The sequence below is a fragment of the Trichosurus vulpecula genome, chromosome 4 (assembly GCF_011100635.1).
Source record: "Trichosurus vulpecula isolate mTriVul1 chromosome 4, mTriVul1.pri, whole genome shotgun sequence".
Taxonomy (NCBI): Eukaryota; Metazoa; Chordata; class Mammalia; order Diprotodontia; family Phalangeridae; genus Trichosurus; species Trichosurus vulpecula.
This window is the reverse complement of record NC_050576.1, coordinates 366,866,887-366,891,569: the sequence shown is the minus strand read 5'-3', so window position 1 is coordinate 366,891,569 and position 24,683 is coordinate 366,866,887. Positions and strand designations below refer to the sequence as shown.

General features: G+C 38.3%; 1 protein-coding gene across 1 annotated transcript in view; it reads right to left on the bottom strand.

The window, feature by feature from the left end:
- The window catches only part of DNAJC3 (DnaJ heat shock protein family (Hsp40) member C3), a 92,677-nt gene extending 68,216 nt beyond the window's left edge, over positions 1-24,461 (bottom strand). Inside the window, exon 1 of the mRNA XM_036753655.1 lies at positions 24,277-24,461. Within this exon, the coding sequence (XP_036609550.1) occupies positions 24,277-24,358 (82 nt within the window). The 5' untranslated portion in view covers positions 24,359-24,461. The remainder of the gene's footprint in view (positions 1-24,276) is intronic.
- Positions 24,462-24,683: the final 222 nt, after the last annotated feature.

Sequence of the window (24,683 nt, the reverse complement as noted above, 5' to 3'; positions counted from 1 at the left end):
AAATAGGTAGTATTACTGATAAATAAATCAACCTTGGCTTTCTAAAGGTAGAATCTTGATTGAAGCAATAATGCAAACTTCTCATGCAGGCTGCTTGTGGCTGTCAGACTCTTTGCCAATGGGAAATGAAAAAGAGAAGAAAAGAAGCAAAGAAATCCTCTAGAACCAGACCCACTTCTATCATTATCATCATCATCATCATCATCATCATCATCATCATCATCATCCTCATCCTCTTCATCTCCATCTCTATGTCTTCACCTTCCTATTCCCAATATTATCCCTACCTAGTCATTATACAAGGTCAATCCACCTCTTCACTATATAGCCTATAATGAGATATAACCACCATTTATAAAATGGTTTTTGGGAGGCAATTTCATACTCATCTTTAAACAACGTACAAGCTCATGGAAGATTCCTAACTTCTGTTTTTTTGGAGGGGGGAAGGCAGGGCAATTGGAGTTAAGTGACTTGCCCAAGGTCGCACTGCTAGGAAGAGTGTCAAGCGTCTGAGGCCGAACTTGAACTCAGGTCCTCCTGACTCCAGGGCCGGTGCTCTACTCACTGCGCTGCCTAGCTGCCCCAAGACTCCTTATTTTTAAGTTGATGACTATCTATATACTGATGAATCTGTGTATATACTAATAATTCTGACAAATCTGAGGCCTCAGTGATGTGCATTATTACCTCCAATGGAAAATATTATAAGGCTTTTCATCCTATTTGTCTCTAGTTCAAATCTTCCTGGAAATCATCCTCCAGGGATCCAACCAACATTCTGGTTGCCTTCCTCTGGATATCTTAACACTGAGGATACCAATGAAATACATAGTCTATCTACTGATTATGTACACATGTAATATAATTCAGTGCTTAACCAATAAATGGATGAATCTATCTCTATATAGTCCAAATACTGGCCACACTTCTAACTATAGCTTGCTTAACTACCCTTCTCCCTAAAACTACATCCACATGACATAAGAATCCACCACTCCTTTCACAACCACTGCGGTCTGCAATGACCACTAGGCCTTTCCATATGCCCTGTTCCCAATGTATTATCTCCCTTAATTAGAAAGTAAGCTCCTTGGGAGTAAAGGCTGTTTCATTTTTCTACTTGCATCCTAAGTGCTTAGCACCATTCCTGACATATGATTAGCATTTAATGACTTTTTCCATTATATACAAATTTTAAACTATGTAATTGAGGACCCTAACTGTGAAATTCTGCCATTAAGGATTTGCCTTATTTCCTCTAATTTAAATTAAGCCCCACTAAATTAATCTTGAAGTAGCTAGGTGGTACAGAGGATAGAGTGCCAGGCCTGGAGTCAGGAAGACTCATCTTACTGAGTTCAAATCCAGTGTCAGACATTTATTAGCTATGTACCTGGGCAAGTCACATAACCTTTTTTGCCTCGGTTTCCTTATCTGTAAAATGAGCTGGAGAAGAAAATGCAAACCACTCCCGTATCTTTGCCAAGAAAACCCCAAATGGTTCACAAAGAGTCAGACACAACTGAAAACAACTCAATAACAACAAATCATCAATTTTGGTCATTTTATATTTCCATAAATATCCATTCCTTTCCCTTAAATTCACCAATTTAAGATCACAGGATTTAGATAGTACTAGAAGGGACTTTATTAGCAAAAGGTCAGTCATACTCTATAGATGTCTTATTTTCAATCATTGTCATATCTCCTATTTCATTTCTTATTTGGGCCATTTTTTTTTATTGTACCAGAACACAAAAACAGAATAAAGAAACAGAAACATATCATAAATTTAAATATTGAAACTTAAATACAAAGAAAGGAAAAAATGTCATGTGCATAATAGAACATAAGAGAGGATTCAAAATATGTAACAATAAATTTTCACCTCAAGAAAGCCTGTATGACAAATAATACACCTTGTGTCAAGAATTGTCCATCCTTTCTTTGCTTCCTTGTGTTTTCTTTTGTTCTCTGCTGTGCACTTTTTAACATTGTTCTTTTTTCCCCTCCCTCAAACCCCAGAAGGCTACAATATAGTTTAGATATGTGTCTCGATATATACACACATACAGATGTATACATACACTTATACATTCATACATAGATATACACTTTCCCAAACATACTCTACCCCTGATCTTTGTTTTTATGTTTGTACATATCTTGTGTCCAATCCCTCCTGTCTCCTCTACTTTACTTCTACTCCATACCTTGCCCTCCTATTACTTGCCTTCCCCCCTCCAGGGATCCCTTCCCTATCCTCCCATTCCCATTAATCTAAACACCTTTCTATGTCCCCCTTTTACCTATTCCCTCATTCTCTCCTCTAAAGATTCTCTTCCTTGATTTAAGTTTACTAATGAGTTCATTTAATTTCCCCAAACCAAGATCTCAATTTTGTTAGTTCACACATTTTTCAAATTCCATTTCATGAATTCCGGCCATTTGGTCTATTTCCAATTGACTACTTCTCTTTGATTTAAAATTTTTTTTCTTCTCTAATGTCTTTAGGTATACATTTAAATCATTTAATTGTTCTCTTATTTTCTCATTAATATAAGCATTCATATCAATAAATGTGCCTCTGGTAATCACTCTGCCAATATCCCATGGCTTTTGATATGTTATAAATATTTTTATACAATTCTAGCCGATCTATTTTTTTTCAGTTATTGATTCTAAAAAAAAAAGGGATATGGAAAAAGAAAAGGACAATACTACCTACTACAATAAAGTAAATCAACTGACTAATGTCTTTAGGTGTAGAGGGCCAGCTCTGATAAAGTCCATTCTGGGATAAGATACAGGCCAGAGGCCTGTTCTTGCCCTTGGGCTGATAACTCCTCACCCGGGCTCTCCATCCCCATCTCAGTATACATGTGCTGCTCAGGATGAAGGCTCTTCAAGCCTCCCAGCATGCTCTCTCCTAAACCCCCATGGCACACATGTGCAAAATACCACAGGTGGGCTATTAACACAATATTGTTTACAGCAAAAGGGGAACAAAGGCAAGAGGAAGTCATGCATTATGCAAATGCCTTGCAAGGGATTTGTTGATTCTGCTTGCCTAAAAGGGTATATAAACCCTGTCCCTCAGATTAATAAATGGAACCATTCTTTACTCTCCCACCTGGGCCCTGTTTTGTGTTTTCTTTTCACTCTCTGTGGCATTTGGCCATCTCTGGCCATATTGCCACAGCCACTGGTGGCATTTAGGTACAGATTTAAATCATTTACTTGCTCTCTTATTTTCTTATTAAGTATTCATATCAAGAAATTTTGGCCAATATCCTATGTGTTTCACTATATTGTCATTATCTTTATACAACACTAACAATCTAATTTTTTAAGTTATTGGTGCTGACAAGTGGGATATGGACAAAGAAAAGGGCAACACCTACAATAAAGTAGTATCATAATGCCATAATAAAAACCGATCACCATAATAACATAAAAATGTAACAACAGGGGCAGCTAGGTAGCATAATGAGTAGAGCACCCACCCTGGAGTCAGGAGGACCTCAGTTCAAATCCAGCCTCAGACACTTGATACATTTACTAGCTGTGTGGTCTTGGATAAGTCACTTAACCTCAATTGCCCTGCCTTCCCCCTCCCCGTAAAAAAAACAAAAAACAAAACTGTAACAACATAAAAATAGCAAATACTTGATTTACTAGCCAAAAAACACATACGGAAGTTAACAAAAACTTCCATTCAGAATAGAAATGTATTTGTAAAATCTTGCAGGAAAAAACAGTTGATAATTCTGAAACTAAGACCTCATAAAGTAAAAGAAGTAATGAAGGGTAAAAGCAAATTAAAGAAAGCTTGGCAAGAGATCCAACTAAGCATAGTCATCCCACTAGTATTTATGGTTAAAAACTGAAGAAAGAAGAGAAGCAGACAAAAAATAGAAAATGTCTTCAAGAATTTCTTTTAACAACACTTTTCACCATTAAGGACAATGAAACTATTACCATTGTACTCTCAACAACACAGTCATAGATGTGCCTATGGAGGAGGTAGTAGAAATGGCACTGAACAGACATTGCAAATGAACAAGGATTCAGGACTGAAGAGAACTGAACAAAGGGAAAAGAGTGTGCATTACCTTTGGGAATCTCATTCTTTTAATGATCTCAACCCTCTCTCTGAAATAAAGCCTTCATTTTTAACAGCTATCTTCTTCCTGTATTATTATATGGATATAAAAATCACCCAGAAGGCAGCAACATTCCAGGGAGAAAAACTTGGTAGGCTGCACAAATTACAAACAAGGAACTATGAGGATGAACCAAAGTAAAATAAGCCCAATAAATATATGAATAAAAAAGATACTGGATGGACTTCTTGTGGAAAATATAGGAGGGCATAGACAAGAATTGAACAGAATGAGCAAGCACTGAAGGGTTAGGATCTGTATCACTGGAGAAAACTTATACATCAAGGAAATCAGAGATTCATTTCAGTCTTCCAAGTATCTTTCAGATATTTTTTTCTTGGGGCCAAATGTTTAATACATTGATTTTTGTTAACACAGTTGCCTTTTGTGTCGTGTTTTTATTACATTTTCTAATTTTATTGTGTTGTCTGCAAATATAAACTGTAAAATTTCTGCCTCTAAAAAATAACAAAAGGCTTACATTCAAATTTGGATTGAGGCTGCTAAGCAGTATAATGGATATAAAGTGCTAGACTCAAAGTCAGGAGAGTTCAAATGCTGCATCAGATAAATTACTAGTTGTGTGACCCCTAGGCAAGTCAATATGATCTCTTTTCTCATCTGTAAAATGGGAATAATGAGACATACCATACAGGATTTCTGTGAAGATCAAATGGGACAATATATGTAAAATGCTTTGCAAACTTTAAAGTGCTATACAAATGTTAACAATTACTTATGATCTACTGTTGTGAGAAGTCAGTGTGAACTTTTTAAAAAGTATATTCACTGACTACTATTTATCTTTCTCCAAATATGCTTATTACACTGTGTCTGTCATTAACTCTTTTCAAAAATTATTTTCTGTATGTTGATAGTGCACTAGTGAAATCAACTGGATTTTTTTCTAGGTGTGCTTCTCTTATTGTTCATTTAAGCCTTGTGAATTTAAAAGGCATATTAAACATGTTTAAGATTATAACTCTTCACTATAAAATTCCCTATTACAATGACATAATATACAACTACATGAAAGATCTAGGATTTCATCAGCTAGGGAACTTCTATAGAGAGCAAACTGCAACTTTTCACTTATACCTCAGTGACCTTCTCAAACTGCCACTGGCTCAGCTTTACTCTTACAGCCTCCTCCTCTAACTAGGGAGTTCCTCCCCGGAAACCTCCCCACCCCCCTGTTTACTCATTTTCCCAGCCCATTACTTGACTTTTAACTCTTTGTTAAAGTAGGTCTCTGCTTCCAGGGTGGAGGGCAAAGTGTCCCAAGATTCAGGGGTTTCGTGCAGCTGTTTTCAGAGACACTTAACAGGGATCTGAAAGTTTTCAGTTCTTCCAAGGCAGTATGCTCTAAGGACAGGTGTTTTACTCTTCTGGTGTGTGCTCTGGTCTGTGAGTAACCACAAGCACTCTTTACTGCCCTGGAACTGTCATGAGGTTCCCCCTTCCACTGTGGCTGCAAGCTCTGCTGTGCTAGTGCTCTTCCTCATCCTGGGACCGCCACCCAGGGCTTTGACCTGGATCCGAGTATGAGTAAAGCAAAAGAGTCCTATCTCAGTGCTAGCAAAAAGATCCCTGTAATCTCCTTCTGACTAGATGTTTGATCCCCTTACTAGTAGTCTGTGCAAAGAGCTCAGGAAGCAGCTGCTGTCACTGCCACTGCTGCCAGTGACTCAGTTGCCCCAGGCCTGCTCCTAATCTGTTGGGGGCCAGTCTGTGTAGGAGCAGCCTGTGCTGGATTGCATTCCTCTCTCATGCTGGTGCTACAGGCCTTTCCCACTGACCTTTCAAGTTGTCTTGGGCCAGATATTTGTTTCACTCCATCTTTTTGTGGGTTCTGCAGATAATAGAATTTGTTTAGTCATTTTTAAAGGTATTTTGGAGGGATTTGGGGGACACCTCAGGCAAGTCCCTGCCTTTACTTGGCCATCTTGGCTCTGTTTCTAAAGTCAGATCTAAACAACTGGAAAAATATCAACTGCTCACAGGTAGGCTAAGAGCCAATAAAATACAATAAAAATGACAATTTTACCTAAATTAATTATTCAGTGCCATACCAATCAAACTACCAAAAAAAAGTGCTTTATAGAGCTAGAAAAAAATAATGAAATTTTTCTGGAAGAACAAAAGGTCAAGAATATCTAGGAAATTAATGAAAAGAAAATGTAAAGGAAGGTGGCCTAGCAGTACCTGATCTCAAACTGTATTATAAACTAGTAATCATCAAAACTATCTGGTACTGGCTAAGAAATGGAGTGGTGGATCAGTAGAATAGATTAGGTATAGAAGATACAGTAGTAAATGACCACAGCAATCTAATGTTTGATAAACCCAAAGACTTTTGGGACAAGAACTCACTATCGGACAAAAACTGCTGGGAAAACTGGAAAACTGTATGGTAGAAACTACGTATAGACCAACATCTCATACCATATACCAGGATACAGTAAAAATGAGTACATGATTTAGATATAAAGGGTGATACCATAAGCAAATCAGAAGAGCAAAGAATAGTTTACCTGTCAGATCTATGAAGAAGGGAAGAATTTATGACTAAACAAGGGATAGAGTATTATAAAATTCAAAATGGATAATTTTGATTATATCAAATTAAAAAGCTTTTGCACAAATATAATCAATGCAACCAAAATCAGAAGGAAAGCAGAAAGCTGGGAAATAATTTTTACAGCAAATGTCTCTAATAAAGACCACATTTCTCAAATATATTGAGAATTGAGCCAAATTTATAAGAATACAAGTCATTCCCCAATTGATGAATGCTCAATGGACATGAACAGGTAGTTCTCACATGAAGAAATCAAAGCTAAATAGTTATATGAAAAAATGCTCTAAATCAATATTGATTAGAGAAATGCAAATTAAAACAACTCTGAGGTACCACCTCACACCTATCAGATTAGCTAATATGACAGAAAAGAAAAAAAAAAAGAAAAAATGTTGGAGGGGATGTGGGAAAATGGATACTAATGCACTGATGGTAGAGTTGTGAACAGATTTAACCATTCTGGAGAGCAATCTGGAACTATGCCCCAAAGGCTATTAAACTGTATCCAACAATACCACTACTAGGTCTGTATCCCAAAGAGATAAAAAAAAAAAAACTAAATGGAAAAGGACCCACATGTACAAAAATATTTATCGCAATTCTTTTTGTGGTGGCAAAGAAGTAAAAATTGAGGGGATGCCCATCAATCAGAGAAGGTTGAACAAACCGTGGTATACATAACTGTAATGGAATACTAAGAAATGATGAGCAGGATGCTTTCTAGAAAAACCTGGAAAGACTTATATGAACTGATGCAAAGTGATGCGGGCAGAAGCAAGAGAACATTGTGCAAAGTAATAGCAATAGTGTATGGTGATTAACTGTGAATGACTTAGCTATTCTCAGCAAGACAGTGATGCAAGACAATTCCAAAGGATTCGTCATACTATCCTCATCCAGAGAAAGAACTGATGGAGTGTGAATGCAGATAGAAGCATACTACTTTTTACTTTATTTTTTTTTTCTTTTGGTCTGTGTCTTTTTACAACATGACTAATATGGAAATATGTTTTGCACCATTGCACACATATAACCTATATCAAACTGCTTACATCTTAGGGAGTAAAGAGGTGAGGAAGGTAGGCACAAAATTTGGAATTCAAAATTTTTTTAAATGAATGTTAAAAATTATCTTTACATGTAACTGGAGGGAAAATAAAATATTTTTAAAAAATAAAATGTGGCAGAAAGAAAATAAAATTGAGTCAGAGGAATATCTTCTACAAGGAACAAGGAGAGAAGAGTCACTGGATCCTATGGTCCTCGGGAGTCTGAGGGGGGAATAAGCTCCTACTATATTATCATATTATTTCATTTGATCCTCACAAAAACCCTGAGAGATAGTATCTCTATTTTACAGTTGAGGAAACTGAGGCAAACAGAAGTTAGAGTAACAGTGTTTCAGTCATATTTGAATTCAGGTCTTCCTAATACCGAGCCCAGTCAGTGCTCTAGAATCCACTAAGCCACCAGCTACCTGGAAAAGCATAGAGGGGAATAAGGTATAAGAAGACCAGAAAGGAACGAGCCAGTTTATGAAGGCCTTTAAAAGCCAAACAGGATTTTATATTTGATCCTGGAGGCAACAGAAAGCCACTGGAGTTTACTGAATAGGGGAGTGACGTGGGCTATAAGAAAACTTTGGTCGTTGAGAGGCAGAGGGAATAGAGTAGGGAGAAATAACGTCCAAGTGTGAGGAAATGAGGGCCTGTACCAGGTAGAAGGGCTAGAACTGAGATGTTCTGAAGGTAGAATGGACAGGACTTGGCAAAAGAATGGATATATCAAGGATGAGGAAAAGTGAGGACTTAAGAATGACACCTAGTTTTTAAGCCTAGATGGTAGGGTCCTACACAATAATAGGAACGTTAAGAAAAGGGAAGGTTTTGGGGGATAAAGATAACGAGTTCAGTTCTGAACAGGTTGATTTTAAGATATCTATGGAATGTAGTTCAAGATATTAATAGGCAGATGGAGATGCAAAACTGAAGGTTAGGAGAAACACTGGGGCTGGATAGATCTGAGAATCATCAGCATAGTGATGATAATTGAACCCATGGGAACTGACCAGATCTCCAGGTAAAAGATGTATAATAGAGGTAAAAGAAGAGGGCCCAAGACAGAGCCCTATTGGATACTCACGATTAACAGACATGACCTAGATGAAGATCCAGCAAAGAAGCCTGGGAAGGAATGGTCAGATAGTTAGGAGAGGGCAGGCTCACAAAAGCCTAAAGAGAAAAGACTATCAAGAGAGTGACTGACAGTGTCAAAGGTTACAAAGAAATCAAGAAGGATGAGGATTGAGAAAAGGTCATTTGATTTGGCAATTAAGCCAAGATTAGTAATTCTGGAAGGAGCAGTTTCAGTTAAATGATGACACTGGAAACCAGACTGCACACAGTTGAGAAGAGAATGAGAGGAAAGGAAGTGGAGTTAGTCAATAAATACTTATATACTAGGCACTGTGCTAAATGTCAGGGACACAAAAAGAAGAAAAAGGCAACCCCCTGTCCTTGAGGAGCTTACAATATAGTGGGGGAGACAACATGCAAACAAATCTAGGCAAAGCAAGCTATATACAGGATAAACAGGAAAATAGCACTAGAATTAAGAGGGCTAGAAGGCTTCCTGTGGAAGGTGGGGTTTTAGTTAGGAATTAAAGGAAACTAGAGAAGAGGAGGAGAGCATTCCAGGTAGAGGGGGCAGGGGAGTCAAAATGCCCAGAGCTAAGAGATGGAGTGTCTTGTTTGCGGGAACAGCCAGGAGGCCAATGTCACTAGATTGAAAAGTATGTGGCAGGAAGTAAGGTGTAAGAAGACTGGAAAGGTAGAAGGGGGGTAGGCTATGAAGGATTTTGAATGCCAAACAGAGGGTTTTCTATCTGATCCTGAAAGTGACAGGAAACCCCAGGAGTTTGAGTTGTGAGGTGACATGGTCAGACCTGTGCTTTAGGAAAATTTCTTTGGTGGCTGTGAATAGAGGATGGATTGGAGTAGAGAGAGATTCGAGGCAGGCGAAGCCTGTAGGCACTGAAATAGTTTAGGCATGAGGAAATGAGGACCTGCATCAGAGAAGCAGCAGTGGCCCAGGAGAGAAGGGGGCATATTTAAGAGAAGTTACAAAGGGGAAATCAACAGGTCTTGGCAACAGATTGGACATGGGGTAGTGGAGGCACCAATTATAAACAGCTTTCTCAAGGAATTTATTTACTAAATAGAGATAGCCAGTGAGGATAAATGAATCAAGGGGTTTTTTAGGACACAGGGAATGTCTGCAGGCATCAGGAAAGAAGCCAGTAGAAAGAAATAGATTAAAGATAAGTGAAAGAACAGGGGTAGAATAGACTAGGATCAAGTATGCATATAAAGTAGTATTGGGAAAAAAAAAAGTAGCATTTGTCCTTGAAAGGAAAAGAGCCACCTCTTCATGTGAAACAGGTCTGAAGGAAGAAATAATAGATGAAAGGCACCTGAGTGATGTGAGATGAAAAGGAGAGAAGAAAAATTCTTGCTGAATGACAAGTTGTTTTCAGTGAAACATGAGGCAAAGTTGTCAGCTGAGAAAGTAGGGGAAAGGAAAACCATGAGAGGCTTGAGAAGGGATAAAAAGGTCTAGAAAAGCTGCTACAGTGAGTGAGACAGTGAATGAATTAGGGAGATATAAAAGAAATGCCTTGCTGAGGTGAGGGCCCAGTTGAAATTATTGTAACATAATTCTGCAGTAGGTCCTGTCAATATATTTTTCTTATTTCTTCATGTAGCAGCACAAGAATAGGAACAAAGACAATGGATGGTGGCCAAAGAGTGGTAAGAGGCTGTGGCATGATCAACAATAAGATAAGGGACAGAGAATAGTGTAGAAGTGAAATGGTTTACCAAGGGGTCAAAGTGGCTAACAGAGAAATAGCCAATGTAGGGCTGATAGCCTGGGAAGACTAAGACGGCAAAGGTATTGGAAGTCACAGAGAGGATAAAAACAGGGTTGGTTAAAAGACAGAGTAGAAGATAGAATGGTAAAAAATAATGATCAGATAAAGAAATTTCAGAGTTCATGAACATGGAAGTAGAAAATTTATGGATAATAGAAAGATCGGGGATATAATCATCTCTGTGTGTAATTGAACTGGAGTGAGGAAATTAAGGAACTGGAAAGTTAGATGTCTGAGGGATATAATAAGTATGCTGAAATTCCCTAATGAAGGTGGCAGTTGGAAAGGACTTACAGAGAAACTTATAGAGAAAGGAAGGAGAATGTCTGGGATTCAGTAGATAACAACTACCAGAATCCGACTTAGTGATAAACACAGAGGGAATCAGGGATGTGCTAGAGCCAGAATCTGTAAATCAGAAAACATAATAAATGAGGGCTTGATTTATTCTTTTCTTCACTGTCTAGACTTAAGTGATGGAGAAAATGTCAATAATGCAGGTTAAACTTAAAAGTATGTTGTGTATACATTTTTTCTTCAGAGAGCATGTTGTTAAACATTTATCAGCACACCACTGGATAGAAAGAACTTCAAAGTACTGAGAGGTTATTGAGTGATTATTATACAAAGAAGAGGATGAAGTAACAACTGGGAACAAGTTAGTGAAAAGTGGAACCAACGGTGTACCATCAGGAGGGAACCAGGTCTCAATAACTGCAACCTGGAAAAAGTGAAAAAGGAAAAGGTTTAAGATTAAAACAAGTTCTTTACCTACGGAACAGGCATTCCAGAGGGCACAGTGGAGGGGATGGGCAGATATGAAGTAGTATGTTGGGGGTCAGACCGAGAGAGATAGGGAATAGGGCTTGTACACTGACACCTGAACTTTAGAATCACTGGAATGGGGAGGTTAAGAGCTGGTAGGAGTATGTTAACCACTGAGAAATTAGTTCAGGCAGGTTATCAGTGAACAGAAAGAAGTACGCTGGAGAGGAGGAAAATGATTACTGTTGAGAGCCCTTGGTCCAAGCCTGTAACAGGTGGTGATATGGAGTCCTGAAAGATCCAGAAAGCTTACCTCTCAAAGGGCAGGAGCAAGCAAAGGGTCAGCAATAAGGACTCAAGACAGAAGACAAGACCCGGCAATCTGAGGTGGGTCAGGTCTGGGAAAAGCCTACAGCGCAAAGGAGCCCTGGGTCAAAGAGAACAGAGGCCTCAGGTCTGGATCCAGAGGCTGACTGGATCAGAGTTAAGCACTGCTCCCTAGAAAATTTCAGAGATTAAAAAAAGGCCAGATTTTATACAAATACTATGTATACACAACAATATGTGTACACCTATAGAGAGGGAAAAAGATTATTTATGAACATTAACTTAGCTATATTCTAAATGTGAGACCACTGTACACAATCAAAAATCAACATAGTATTGGAAGACTTTACATCTATCTTGATATTTTCATTGTAAATAAAAACAGCAAAAGTCATGATGATAAAAAAATACTACTTAAATTAGTTTACATAATTAATACATGTCCAACTGCAAATGGGATTACATTATAGAAATGGAAAAAATAAAAAACAAAAACATATAGAATCTCAAATGGAATGAGAAGTAGGAAAGGAGAGGCCTAGCCTTAAAGTCAATACATGGGGAAACTTTAGAATGGATTATTAAAAGGATGTTAGAGAATATCTAGAAAAGAAATCACTAACAACAAACAGCTAAGATTGCTTCAAGAGCCAGTCATGCCATTATTAACTTCATTTCCTGTTTTTGACAGGATTACTAGACTGCCAGATCAGGATAATACTGTAGGTGTGATATACCTAGACTTTCAGAAGACATTTCATAAAATTCCCAATACTGCTTTTGTCAAAAGGGAGAGTGTTCTGAGCAACAGTACAAGTAAGTGGATTTGAAGCTTGTTAAATGGTTAGGACTAAAAAAAGAAAGCTATTGATGGTTTCTGTGTCAACTTGGAGAAAGGATTCCATTAGAGTGCTTGGCCCTGTGCTAATTTCACATGCTTATCAAATTTGCAGGGGGCACAAAGCTGAAAGGGACAAATATACTGGATAACAGCGTTGGTATCCAAAAAGACACTGACAGGCTAGAATATTAAGTCAAACCTTAATTATTAAGACAGGTTAAAAGGGTTTCACAGTTATACACTTTAGTTCCAAAAATCAGACCTCACAAGATTTAATAGGGATTCATAAAGCTTTATACTTTTGTTCTAAAAATGACTTCACAAGATGATGGAGATGTAACTGAATAGCAGTTTGTCTGAAGAAGATGGGAGGTGGGGGGCGGGGGTAATTAGCAAGGGTATTAGATTAAAAACTCAACATGAGTTAGCAGGATGACAGGATAGCAACCAAAAATAAGCTAACCTGATATTGAGCTACACTACAAAATGTACTGCTTCCAAGAATAAAAATATATATGATCATCACACTGGATTCTGTCCTGGTTAAAACACATCTCAAGTATGACATGCAGTTCTAAGTCCTTCGGATTAAGGAGGTCATTGAGAAGATAAAGAACACCTAGAAGAGGGGAAGCAGGATATTAAATCGCACCAAATTTATGCCATATGAGTATTACTGCCATAGTTAAAGGAACTGGGAATGTTTAACCTGGAAAAGAGAAGACTAAAAGAGACATGAAATCTATCAACTCTTTGAAGGGCTGTCACCTGAAAGCAAGATTAGGCCCTTTCTACGGAGTCCTAAGAGGGCTAAACTAAAAGCAATGGATAGAAATAGTAAAGAAGGTAGGTGTGGTGACACAGGCCAGTAATTCCTGCTGATCCAGGAGGCTGAGGCTTTCAGATCTCTTGAGCTCAATTCTAAGCTGCAGTGAGCTCAGTAGAGCAGGTATCTGCTCTAAGTTTGACATTAAAATGGCAAGACCCTGGGAACAGGGGGGGCACTAGGATACTGAAGTATGGGCAAACTGGTGCAAGGCAGAAACAGAGCAGTTGAAAGTTTCCATGCAAATCAAGGTGGGACCATACTAGAGAATAACTCCTTCACTTTCAGCCTGGGAAAGATAAGGAGATCTAGTATTTTTTAAATATACATATTTTTAAAGGTAAACAGGAAAATTTAATGTTGATATTGCAAACACTTTCTAACAATTAGAACTCTCAAAGAGTAGAACAGGTAATTTCAAAAGGCAGTGAGAGGTCTTCAAGCAAAAGTTGGATGACCACTTGTCAAGGATGCTATAAAAAATTCTGTTTGGAGTTACGGACCAAACTAGATGGCCAACGAGGCTCCTTCCATCTCTGAAATTCTGTGGTTCTGTGATAATAGAACAGTTTTTAACAAACCCAAGAAGATAAACTATCAAGCAGAAGATTTTTAACTCAGGTCCACAAACTTTTTTTTTTTTAATTTGACAACTGTATTTGAATATAATTGGTTTCCTTGGTAATCCCATGTATTTTATTTTATGCATTTAAAAACATTACTCTGAGGTATCCACAGACTTCAGACTGCCTGGGATCTGTGACACCAAAAATTATTTAAGAACTCTTCTACTAGAGAAGGGGCAGCTGGTAGATAAGAATGCTGGCCTGGAGTCAGGAAGATTTATCTTCCTGAGTTCAAATCTGGCCTCAGATACTTAATAGCTGTGTGACCCTGAGCAAGTGACTTAACCCTGTTTGCTTCAGTTTCCTCATCTGTAAAATGAACTGGAGAAAGAAATGGCAAACCACTCCAGTATCTTTGTCATGAAAACCCCAAATGGGATTACAAAGAGTTGGACACAACTCAAACAACTGAATGAAAGCAACTACTAGAGGAAAGACTCCATACTGAAGAAATACTAGGAAAATCAAATGGCAGTTTAGCAGAAAAAGACTTATACTAGCATTGAGACCATATATTAAAAAATAAATATACATGTAACAATATATAACACATAATACTATATATGTGTATATATACATATATAAATACATACCACACATAAAATATAATACAATATGTATGCATCTGTCATAAACAGGTCCAAATAAATAAGCAACTTAAAGGTAAAAAAAAATTGAAAAGATGCCTATCTTTTAGGTCTGTAGTTAGGGGAAAAATTCATAATGGAACAAAGGTTACAACCATTTAACAAGCTTTAAATCCACTTATTTGTACTATCACTTGGACCACAACTCTCTTTTTCAACAAGAACAAGGGTCATAAAAGGGAAAATACACTACTTTAATTATATAAAATAAAAAATTTTTGTATTAACAAAATAAATTCAACTAGAATAAGGGAAACTCAAGTCACTGCATCAAATATATATGATAGGCAAGATACACAGTGAACACAAATGTATATGGGATTAAGAGTTATTTACCAATAGATAAGTGGTCAAAGGTCCCGAATAGTTTTGAAAGAAATACAAACTACAAATAATCATTTTAAAAATGCTCTAGATCACTAATAAGAAACAAAAATTGAAACAACTCAAGTTTATCCTCATAACTATCAAACTGGAAAAGCTGATAAAAGATGAAAATAGTTAATGTTGAGGGTAGGAATATTATTGTAAATATAGGCACATTAAATATACTATTAGTTGAGTGGTACATTTGTACAATCATTCTAGAAAACAATTTGAACTTATTAAAAAAAACTAAACTATTCATATTCTTTGATCCAATGATCTCACTTTTGGGCACGCATATATGGTGCCCAATATAAATGGTCTTATGCACGTTAAACTATTTGCAGTAGTACTTTTGGTGCTTAAAACAACTGGCTGAACTGTGGGATATGAATGTAATGAAGTGCCATGGCACTTACATCCAGTCATAGGATATATTATTAGGTAGAACAGCATACTCTAGTCTGACTATAGCACAGAGTTGGTGGAAGGGAGCAATATGATAACAGTTGGCAAAAGATGGGAGACAGAGAATTATGACAATCGCGAGATGAAAGTACGAAAATTACATAGCGTATGCCTTCCCTCATCTATTGCTAGAAAGACCTTAACAACTTAAGCATATGCTATAACATTCTAGGACGCAGATTGAAGGATATCTTTTCTTCCTAAAATCTATCTACTCTCATCATTCCCAACAGTCTAAGGATTCTGCCTCACCTTTTTCCAACCCCTCAGATTAAATCTAAGTCTGAAATTCTAGTATAACTAGAGTCAGGAAAGATGTTCAAACTCCTAGTGAGCATTATGGTAAGATTCTCACCCGAGATTCTCAAATTGAGTCCTCAAATTAAATTTTCTCTTCTAACTTCTCGGGTTGTCTTTTTTGTTCCTTGAAAACAAAACACAGATATTGCTTTGTCTGCAATTTTTATTTTATTGAACTTGTTTCTTCTAGCTTTGAATGAGATAATTATCTAAGGCAGTGTGGTATGATACACAGGGGACTAGATAAAGGTGGTTCAAATCCTGTCTCATAGGCAAGTCTTTCAAACTTTGTCAGCTTCCTCCTCTGTAAAATGGGAATAAGATAACCATAGGGCCTATAATTCTCAGAGGGGTTTTGTGGTTCTCAAATGTGATCAAGTGATTATTGTATACTTTGCAAAACTTAAAACTACACAAGCCAGTTATTCTGGGATTCCTTCCCGTGAGTCAGATTGGACTACATAGAAAAGTCTTTAATGTCAGAGAAAACCGAACAATGTAACTCTAAAGTTGTTTAGTGTTCTCCACTCATGTCTGACACTTCATGACCCCTTTTCAGATTTTCTTGGCAAAGATACTAGGGTGATTTGATATTTTCTTCTCCAGATCATTTTACAGACAAAAAAACTGAGGCAAACAGGGTTAAGTGACATGCCCAGGGCAACACTGCTAGTAAGTGTCGGAGGACAAATTTGTCTTCCTGATTCCTGGCCCAGCACCCTATCCATTGTGCCACCTCGCTGCCCCATTCTAAAGTAGGATCTTCTTAAACTGAAGGCCATGAACTTTTAAAAAAAAGATTATGATAACTATTTCAGTATAATTGGTTTCCTTTGTAATACTGTAATCAAATCCTGTAATCAATATAAAAATTTAATAGATTTTATGCACTTAAAGTTTGCCTGTTTTATGCATTTAAAAATATTCTCACTCCACTTTGCATCTGCTGTTCTGCATGGCTTCAACTGCATAGAACAAGATGTGCCCTGGTGTTCCATGGCCTACCCACCCCCACTCCCACCCCCCCTTCCTGCCTCCTTTTGTGTCTTATCTCCCTCTGTTAGATTGTAAGCTCCTTGAGGCTGCTTTAAAGACATAAAGGATATAACCTCTCTTCTGAAGACAGTATAACAGTCCATAATGATAGTCCTATCTAACAAACCTGATTCTGTAACTACTAATTAGCTTTTAATAATACATTTAAGCCTTATTTGAAGTCACAAATGCAATAAGCTCATGATTAATCATAAAAATGTAGGAGGACTAAAGGTCATGGCATTCCCTATTTAAGAAAACCAGAAACCCTCAATAACAGCAACCCCTTCCTCTACACAGCTTCTACCAAAGGTCAGTAAAATGAACAGAAAGGGTGAGAAGTGTAATGGTTAAGAGTCTTTTATTACAGTTAGAGAATAGAATCAGGTCTTTGAGAGAGAGCAGAAAAGTTTAAGGTGAATCTGAAGGAAGAAGCTTAGATCACTAGGAGAATAAAGTCATGACGTGGTCAATGTCAAAACCAGGGCTTATGTCAGGGAAGGATGGACCGGACTAGGGAACACTGCAAGAGTCCATCAAGATCTATAAGGTCTGCTAAATACCTGGTGTCAGAATAGGGCAGCAAAGTCACAAACAGACACTAAGTTATATGAGTACCAACCAGGATCCAAAGTCTAGAAATCTGTCCACAGCAAGGGCTAACTTTTTTTATTTTTTGGTCTTAGAGCACTCTGGCAGCCTGGTAAAGTTTATAGACTCACAGAATAATGTTTTTAAAGGCACTGAATTAAGTACATAGGGTTACAAAGGAAATAAATAATATTAAAATACAATTTTCTACGTATATACAAACACATGTGTGTATACACATACACACATGTATTACACACAAACACAGGTGTATATATGTATATCACTGCCACCTCTTGGCAGAATGGCAATGGATTATGGGTACAAATGAGACATACAATTTCAGAGATGCAGATAAATCGATTATTTTCATTAATATGCTTGTTACATGGGAAAATTCTACTGGGAAAGCTGAAAAGTGATTTTTTTTAAATACTAATTTTTCTTCTATTGGTCTTGAAATTTTACTCTTGAATAAAGCAGAATACTGACAAGAAGACTATGTAACAAAAATTAATGTTTAAATTATTTGCTTGAAACTTAAATCCAGAGGTGGAGCCAAGATGGTGGAGAAAAGGCGAGGACTTGCCTGTACTCTTCCAAATTCACTTCCAAGAAACTTTAAATAATACCTCAAAACAAATTCTGGAGTAGCAGAACCCATGAAAGAAAGGGATAAAACAATTTTTCCAGCCCAATATAACTTAGAAGGTCAGCAGGAAAGGTCTGTCACATCGGAGTGAGAGGTCCCCAGCAAACCAGCAGCAAGCTTTGGAGGTGACGGAATCAGCAGCACTGGCTTTCAGAGCTCTCAGGCCATAGAGAGCAGAGGGGTTGGACGACTGGTCAAAAGGAGATTGTAAGAGTCCCTTTGCTGGCATTGGATGCAAGACTCTGTTGCACTGCCCATACACAGAGTCAAGTCACAGTCCCAAGTCAAGGAGGAGCACTAGCACACCAGAGTTTTCAGTACCCTAGTGGAGGAACAGGGACCCTGGTCACAGTTCCAAAGCAGAAAAAGAGTGCTTATGATTGCTCACAGATTAGAGCACAGACCAGGAGAGTAGTAAAAACACCACTCCTTAGATCATACCACCTTGGAAAAACTAACAACTTACAAAACCTCAGAACTAGCTCTGCAAATAGCTTCACAAAAACCCTGGGATTGTTTGGGATTGTTCCTTTCACCCTGAGAGCAGAGCCCAATTTTAATGTCTAGTTAAAAGTCAAGAAATGAGCTGGGAAAATGAGCCAACAAGAGAAAAAGAACTTGACCACAGAAAGTCACTACTATGGTGACAGGAAAGATCAAAACACAAACTCAGAAGACAACAATAAAGTCAACACTGCTACATACAAAGCTTCAAAGAAAAATTGTGAATTGATCTCCAGCCCAAAAAGAATTCCTGGAAGAGCTCAAAAAGGATTTTCAAAATACAAGAAAGGTAGGGCAAAGACTGGGAAAAGAAATGACAGTGATGCAAGAAAATCACGAAAAAAGAATGAACTGCTTGATAAAGGAGGCACAAAAAAATGAAAGAAAAAAAACTTAAAAAACCAAAATAGGCCAAATGGCAAAAGAGGCACAAAAATCCAATGAAGAGAAGAATATCTTAAAAAGCAGAATTGGCCACATGGAAAAAGATATGCAAAAATTCACTGAAGAAAAGAACTTCTTAAAAAGTAGAATTGGCCAAATGGAAAAGCAGGTACAAAAGCTCACTGAAGAAAATAATTCCTTAAAAATTAGAACTGGGCAAGTGAAAACTAATGACTCCATGAGACACCAAGAAACAATAAAAATAAATCAAAAGAATGAAAAAGGAGAAAAAATGTGAAATATCTCATTGGAAAAACAACTGACCTGGAAAATAGATTGAGGAAAGATCATTTAAGACTACTTCAAAGCTATCAAAAAAAAAAAGAGCCTAGATATCATCTTTCAAGAAATTACCAAGGAAAACTGCTATAATATTCTAGAACCAGTGGATAAAATATAAATTGAAAGAATTTACTGATCACCTCCTGAAAGAGATCCCAGAGTTCCTAGGTGAAGGAGAAAATATTGCAAACAGCCAGAAAGAAACAATTCAAATACCATGGAGCCACAGTCAGGATAACACAAGATTTAGCAGCTTCTACATTAAATTATTCTGGAGGGCAAAGGAGCTAGGTTTACAACCAAGAGTCATCTACCCAGCAAAAGTGAGTATAACCCTTCAGAGGAAAAAATTCATATTCAAATGAAATAGATATTTGTAACTCCTAACTTTCTCATTCTTATGGCAGTAAGAAAAGCGTATTCACAGACAAGGGCATGAGTGTGAGTAACACACACACTCAGTTGGGTATGTAAATCTATCTTACCCTACAGGAAAGTGGGAGGAGAAGGGGAAAAGAAAAAGCAGGGAGGGATGATAGAAGGGAGGATTGGGGGAGATGGTGGTCAGAAGCAAAACACTTTTGAGGATGGACTGGGCAGAAAGTAAGAGAAAAAGTAGGGTAAACAGGAGGGAAAAATAGGATGGAGGGAAATACAGTGGTAGCAACCCTAATTGTGAAAAAAATTTTATAGCAAGTTTCCCTGAAAAAGGCCTCATTTCTCAAATATATAGAGAACTGAGTCAAATTTACAAAAATAAGAGTCATTCCCCAACTAATAAATGGTCAAAGGATATGAATAGGTAATCAAAGTTTTCTATAGTAATATGAAAAAATGTTCTAAATCGATATCGATTAGAGTAATGCACATCAAAACTCTTGAGATACCACTCCACACCAATCAGACCAGCTAGTATGACAGAAAAGGAAAATAATAAATTTTGGAGGGAATATAGGAAAACTGAGACACTAAAGTACTGTTGATGGAGTTGTGAACTGATTCAACTATTGTGGAAAGGAATTTAGAAGTATACCCAAAGGGCTATAAAACTGTGCATACCCTTTAATACAACAATACCACTACTAGGTCTATATCCCAAAGGGATCATAAAAAAGGGAAAAGGACCCACATGTGCAAAAATATTTATAGCAGCTCTTGGTGGCAAGGAATTGGACATTGAGGGGATGCCTATCCATTGGGGAATGGCTGAACAAGCTGTGGTATATGAATGTAACTCAATACTATTGTGCTACAAGAAATGATGAGCAGGCGGATTATAAAATAGAAGATTTTCAAGCATTCCTGATGAAAAGCCCAGAGCTGAATAGAAAATTCGGCTTTCAAACATAAGACATAAGACATGAGAAGCAAAAAAAAAAAAAAAAAAAAAAAAAAAAAGGTAAACATGAAAGAGCAATCATAAAGGTTTCATGTTAAACTGTTTACATTCTCATATGGGAAGATGATACATGTAACTCCCAAGAACTTTATCATTATTAGGGCTGTTAAAAAGAGTTTTACATAGACAACACAGAAAGGAGTTGATTGTGTTGGAATGATCTCCCAAAAAAAGAAGAGGTGAGGAAGAGGGACACACTCGGAGAAGGGGGAAGGGAGAGGTAGAATGGGGAAAATTTTCTCACGAAAAAGAGGCCTCCAAGGAAAAGCTTTTACAATGGAAGAGAAAACGGGGAGAGGGGAGACAGGCAATGCTTAAACCTCACTCTTCATCAGAATTCGTTCAAAGTGAGGAAAAAAAATATATACATGCAGTCTCAGTTATGTATAGAAATATAATTTAATAGGGAAATAGAAGAAGGGGACAAGAAAAAGCAGAGGGGGGTAATAAAAGGGAGGGAAGATTAAGAGAAGCAGTGGCTGGAAGCAAAATAGACTTTCTAGAAGAAGAAACAGAAGAAAATTGGATGGAGGGAAAAAAGCCAAAATAGAGCAAGTTAAAAGGAATAATCAGGGACATAACATTTTGCAAAAAGGTACTACGGACCAGAAGGTTTATGTCAAAAAATTTTATAGCAAGTTTCTGTGATAAAGACCTGAATCATATACTGACTATAGAACTGAGTCAAATTTATGAAAACATGAGCCATTTCCTAATTGATAAATGGCAAAAGGATAGAAAAAGGGAGTTCAGAAGAAATCAAAGGTATCTATAGTCAAATAAAAAGAAATGCTCTAAATCACCACTGATTAGAGAAAGGCAAATTAGAACAACTCTGAGTCACCACCTCACACATATCAGAAATGACAAACGTTAGAGAAAATGAGGGAGGAGTAGTGAACTGGTCCAATCATCCTGAAGAACAATTTAGAACTAGGCCCAAAAGGCAATAAAACTGCATACCCTTTGACCCAGTACTACAGGTATGTATCCCTAAGAGATCAAAGAAAAGGGAAAAAGACCTAAATGTCCAAAAATATTTACAGCAGCTCTTTTTGTGGTGGCAAAGTACTGTAAATCCAGGAGATGCTCATCAACTGGGGAATGACTGAGCAAGTTGTAGCAAATGATTGTGATGGAATACTCTATGCTATGGGGAATAACAAGGGGGATGGTTTCAGAAAAACATGGCAAGACCTATATGAACTGATGCAAAGTCAAGTGAGAACTGGGAGATCATTCTGCACAGTAACAGCCATGTTATAATGCTGATCAATTGTGAAAGACATGGCTACTCTGATCAATACAATAATACAAGACAATTCCAAAGGACTCATGATGAAAAAAATGCTATCCACCTCCAGAGAAAGAACTGATGAACTTTAAGTGCAAATTGAAATTTTCTCACTTTATTTTTCTTGCTTTTTAAAAAAACTATGGCTTAATATGGAAAAGTTTTGCATGATTTGCACTGATATATTGTTTACCTTCTCAATGAGTAGGTGAGAGAGTGGGAGGGAGAGAATTTGAAACTCAAAATTTAAAAAGAAGTTAAATGTAAATAAATGATAATTTTTTAGAGATATTTTTAAAGAAAATCAAATAAAGTAGTCTTGATAAAAAACATTCCTCAGTATATATTCCTGGTCTTTTCAATTTATAAATCCCTCTTTAATTAGGGAGGCAACTAACTAACTCAGCTTCCTAGAGTCTAAAACAGGGGATAGCAATAGGTATTTGTTGTCAACAATTCTACTCCTTTTAAGTCCAACCTTTGCACTGACTTTGAAGAGCAGGTCTTTAAAAAGCGGGCATACAGTTTGAAAGCCACCACTAGACTTTACAAAAGCCTCTAAAATATTCAAATACAGTTAACTACAGTTCCCCAAATCCTAGCACATCATTGTTTTCATAAGATTTTCTCTACAATATGAACTGAGAAAAAGAAAGCTTATTCCTCTAGTGAATTCCTCTAGGGATAGTCCTCCCGGATTTCCTCTTAAGGATAGGTCACTCTCATCAAAATGTTTTGACAACACCGTTAGTTAGAGGTGGACCATTACACTGAAACCTACCATTTACGATGCCACAAAATAGTAATTGTCAAAAATTGATATTTATACCATACTTAAAATTTGCAGATGGCTTTACATAGTTGACCTTGCTGATTGATAAATTTTCGGTGGCAAACTGGTCAAGCACACAGCCTTTCCATTCTCTCTAAAATGTGATTTGTTCAAGATTCTTCTAAAAAATCTTAAAGCACTTATTAAGGTGAATTTTGTGTTTAATATTGTGCCCCTATTATTTTTTGGAAAGACCTTATTTTTCTGTTCAAGGAGGTACGTTGATCTTTGAAGTCAGTTTTGAAAGTCTTTTGGATCCCCTTATAAAAAAATAAGGTGTTGAGTTTTTCCAAAAGTTGTTACTTTTCCCTCCATAAATTTAAGCTTTCACATATTCGATAAGCTCCAGTATCTTTGCTATTCAATGTTCTGGTACTCAAATAGCAAAAAGGTCAAACATTCACATTGACATATACAAAGTTCTAGTGGTTCTAGTTTATACAATAACACTTTTGTGCCTTTTTAAGTTCTCCTTTCCTAGTAGTTTGGTCATAAACGTTATCTTACGTAGTCATCGCCTCTTTGATAACTATTCAACCAACCATTAAAAAAAACAAGTCCCTGGTTCCTAAAGTGTCCCAGATCAAACCATTACCTCAGGGTCATTCAAAAGACATCCAGTTAACTTCTTAACCCAAATGTGAAAAAAAAAAAAAACCACCCAAAAGCATCACCATCATATTTAGAAGCATGAGAACCAAAAACTAGCCTTCCTAAAGCTGGCACCTCATAGAAGACGCCCCTTAGCTGCCTTCCCTCCCACCCACCCCGACAAGGCAGCTGCTTTTACACTTAAGATGGAAAGCTACACTTCCGCCAGTCAACATAGATACCTGGATAACTCCGTACCCCTTCACTCAGCCCCCACTGCCCCACGTGAAACCTTATTAAAGGAGGGTCAACTCACCCTCCTCAAGGCTCCCACACCTACTCCATTCACTAGCCCTTCCGCCATGGGGAGGGGGTAGCTAAGAGGTCCCCTCTCTCATGGGAAGGGGGCGGCTCGGGGTGCCCCACTCCGTCATGGGGAGCTAAGGTTCCTTCGCCACTACAGGTAAGGTAGCAAGAGAGAGTGTTTTTAGCGAGTCACCTCCCACTGTCCCAGGCCACACCTGGACCCCCTGCCCCAGGACCAGTAGGAGGTGCCCGGGGGGGGGGGGGGGGGGTAGGACGGGGACCGTAAACCTGGAGGTCGGCAACGAGACAGCTCAGCCATATCACATCTCGGGACCAGCCCACTCCATACACCCCAACGACAGCTACAATTAGCCCCGTCGCAGACTGCCCCGCTCCACTGGCCCGCACCTCCCGAGCCCAGGGGGAAAGGGGTTGGGAAAGCCGTCTGAGGGCCAGGCCCCGCTTCGCCGCCGCCCCAGGCCGGGAGGGTCTCCCTCACCTTCGTATTGCAGATCCACCAGGACGAGCAGGAAGGGGAACACCGAGCCCAGTCGGTTAGTCACGGAGCCGAGGGACACCATGGCCGAGGGCGCTCGGGAGGAGAAGGACGACGAAAAGAGAGTGCGGGAACTGACCAGCTCCCGCGGCCGCTGTAGCCGCTCGGGCCACGGCTGGTGACGGGAGTAAGGGGCGGGGTCGTGGACGTCGCTACGCCCCGGGCCCACCGCTGTCCAATCGCGTGTTTCCAGGGCGCCCTCTAAGCGGGCTCGCCTGGGTCGTGGTTGGCGCTGATAGGCCGCCGATGCTCTAGCCCCGCCCCTCCTCTGATAGGATAACGTGGAAGCACGAGACGCAGAGGCGTCCTCCGGCCCGGAGCTGTCAGAGAACCCCTAGGCTGGCTAGGCG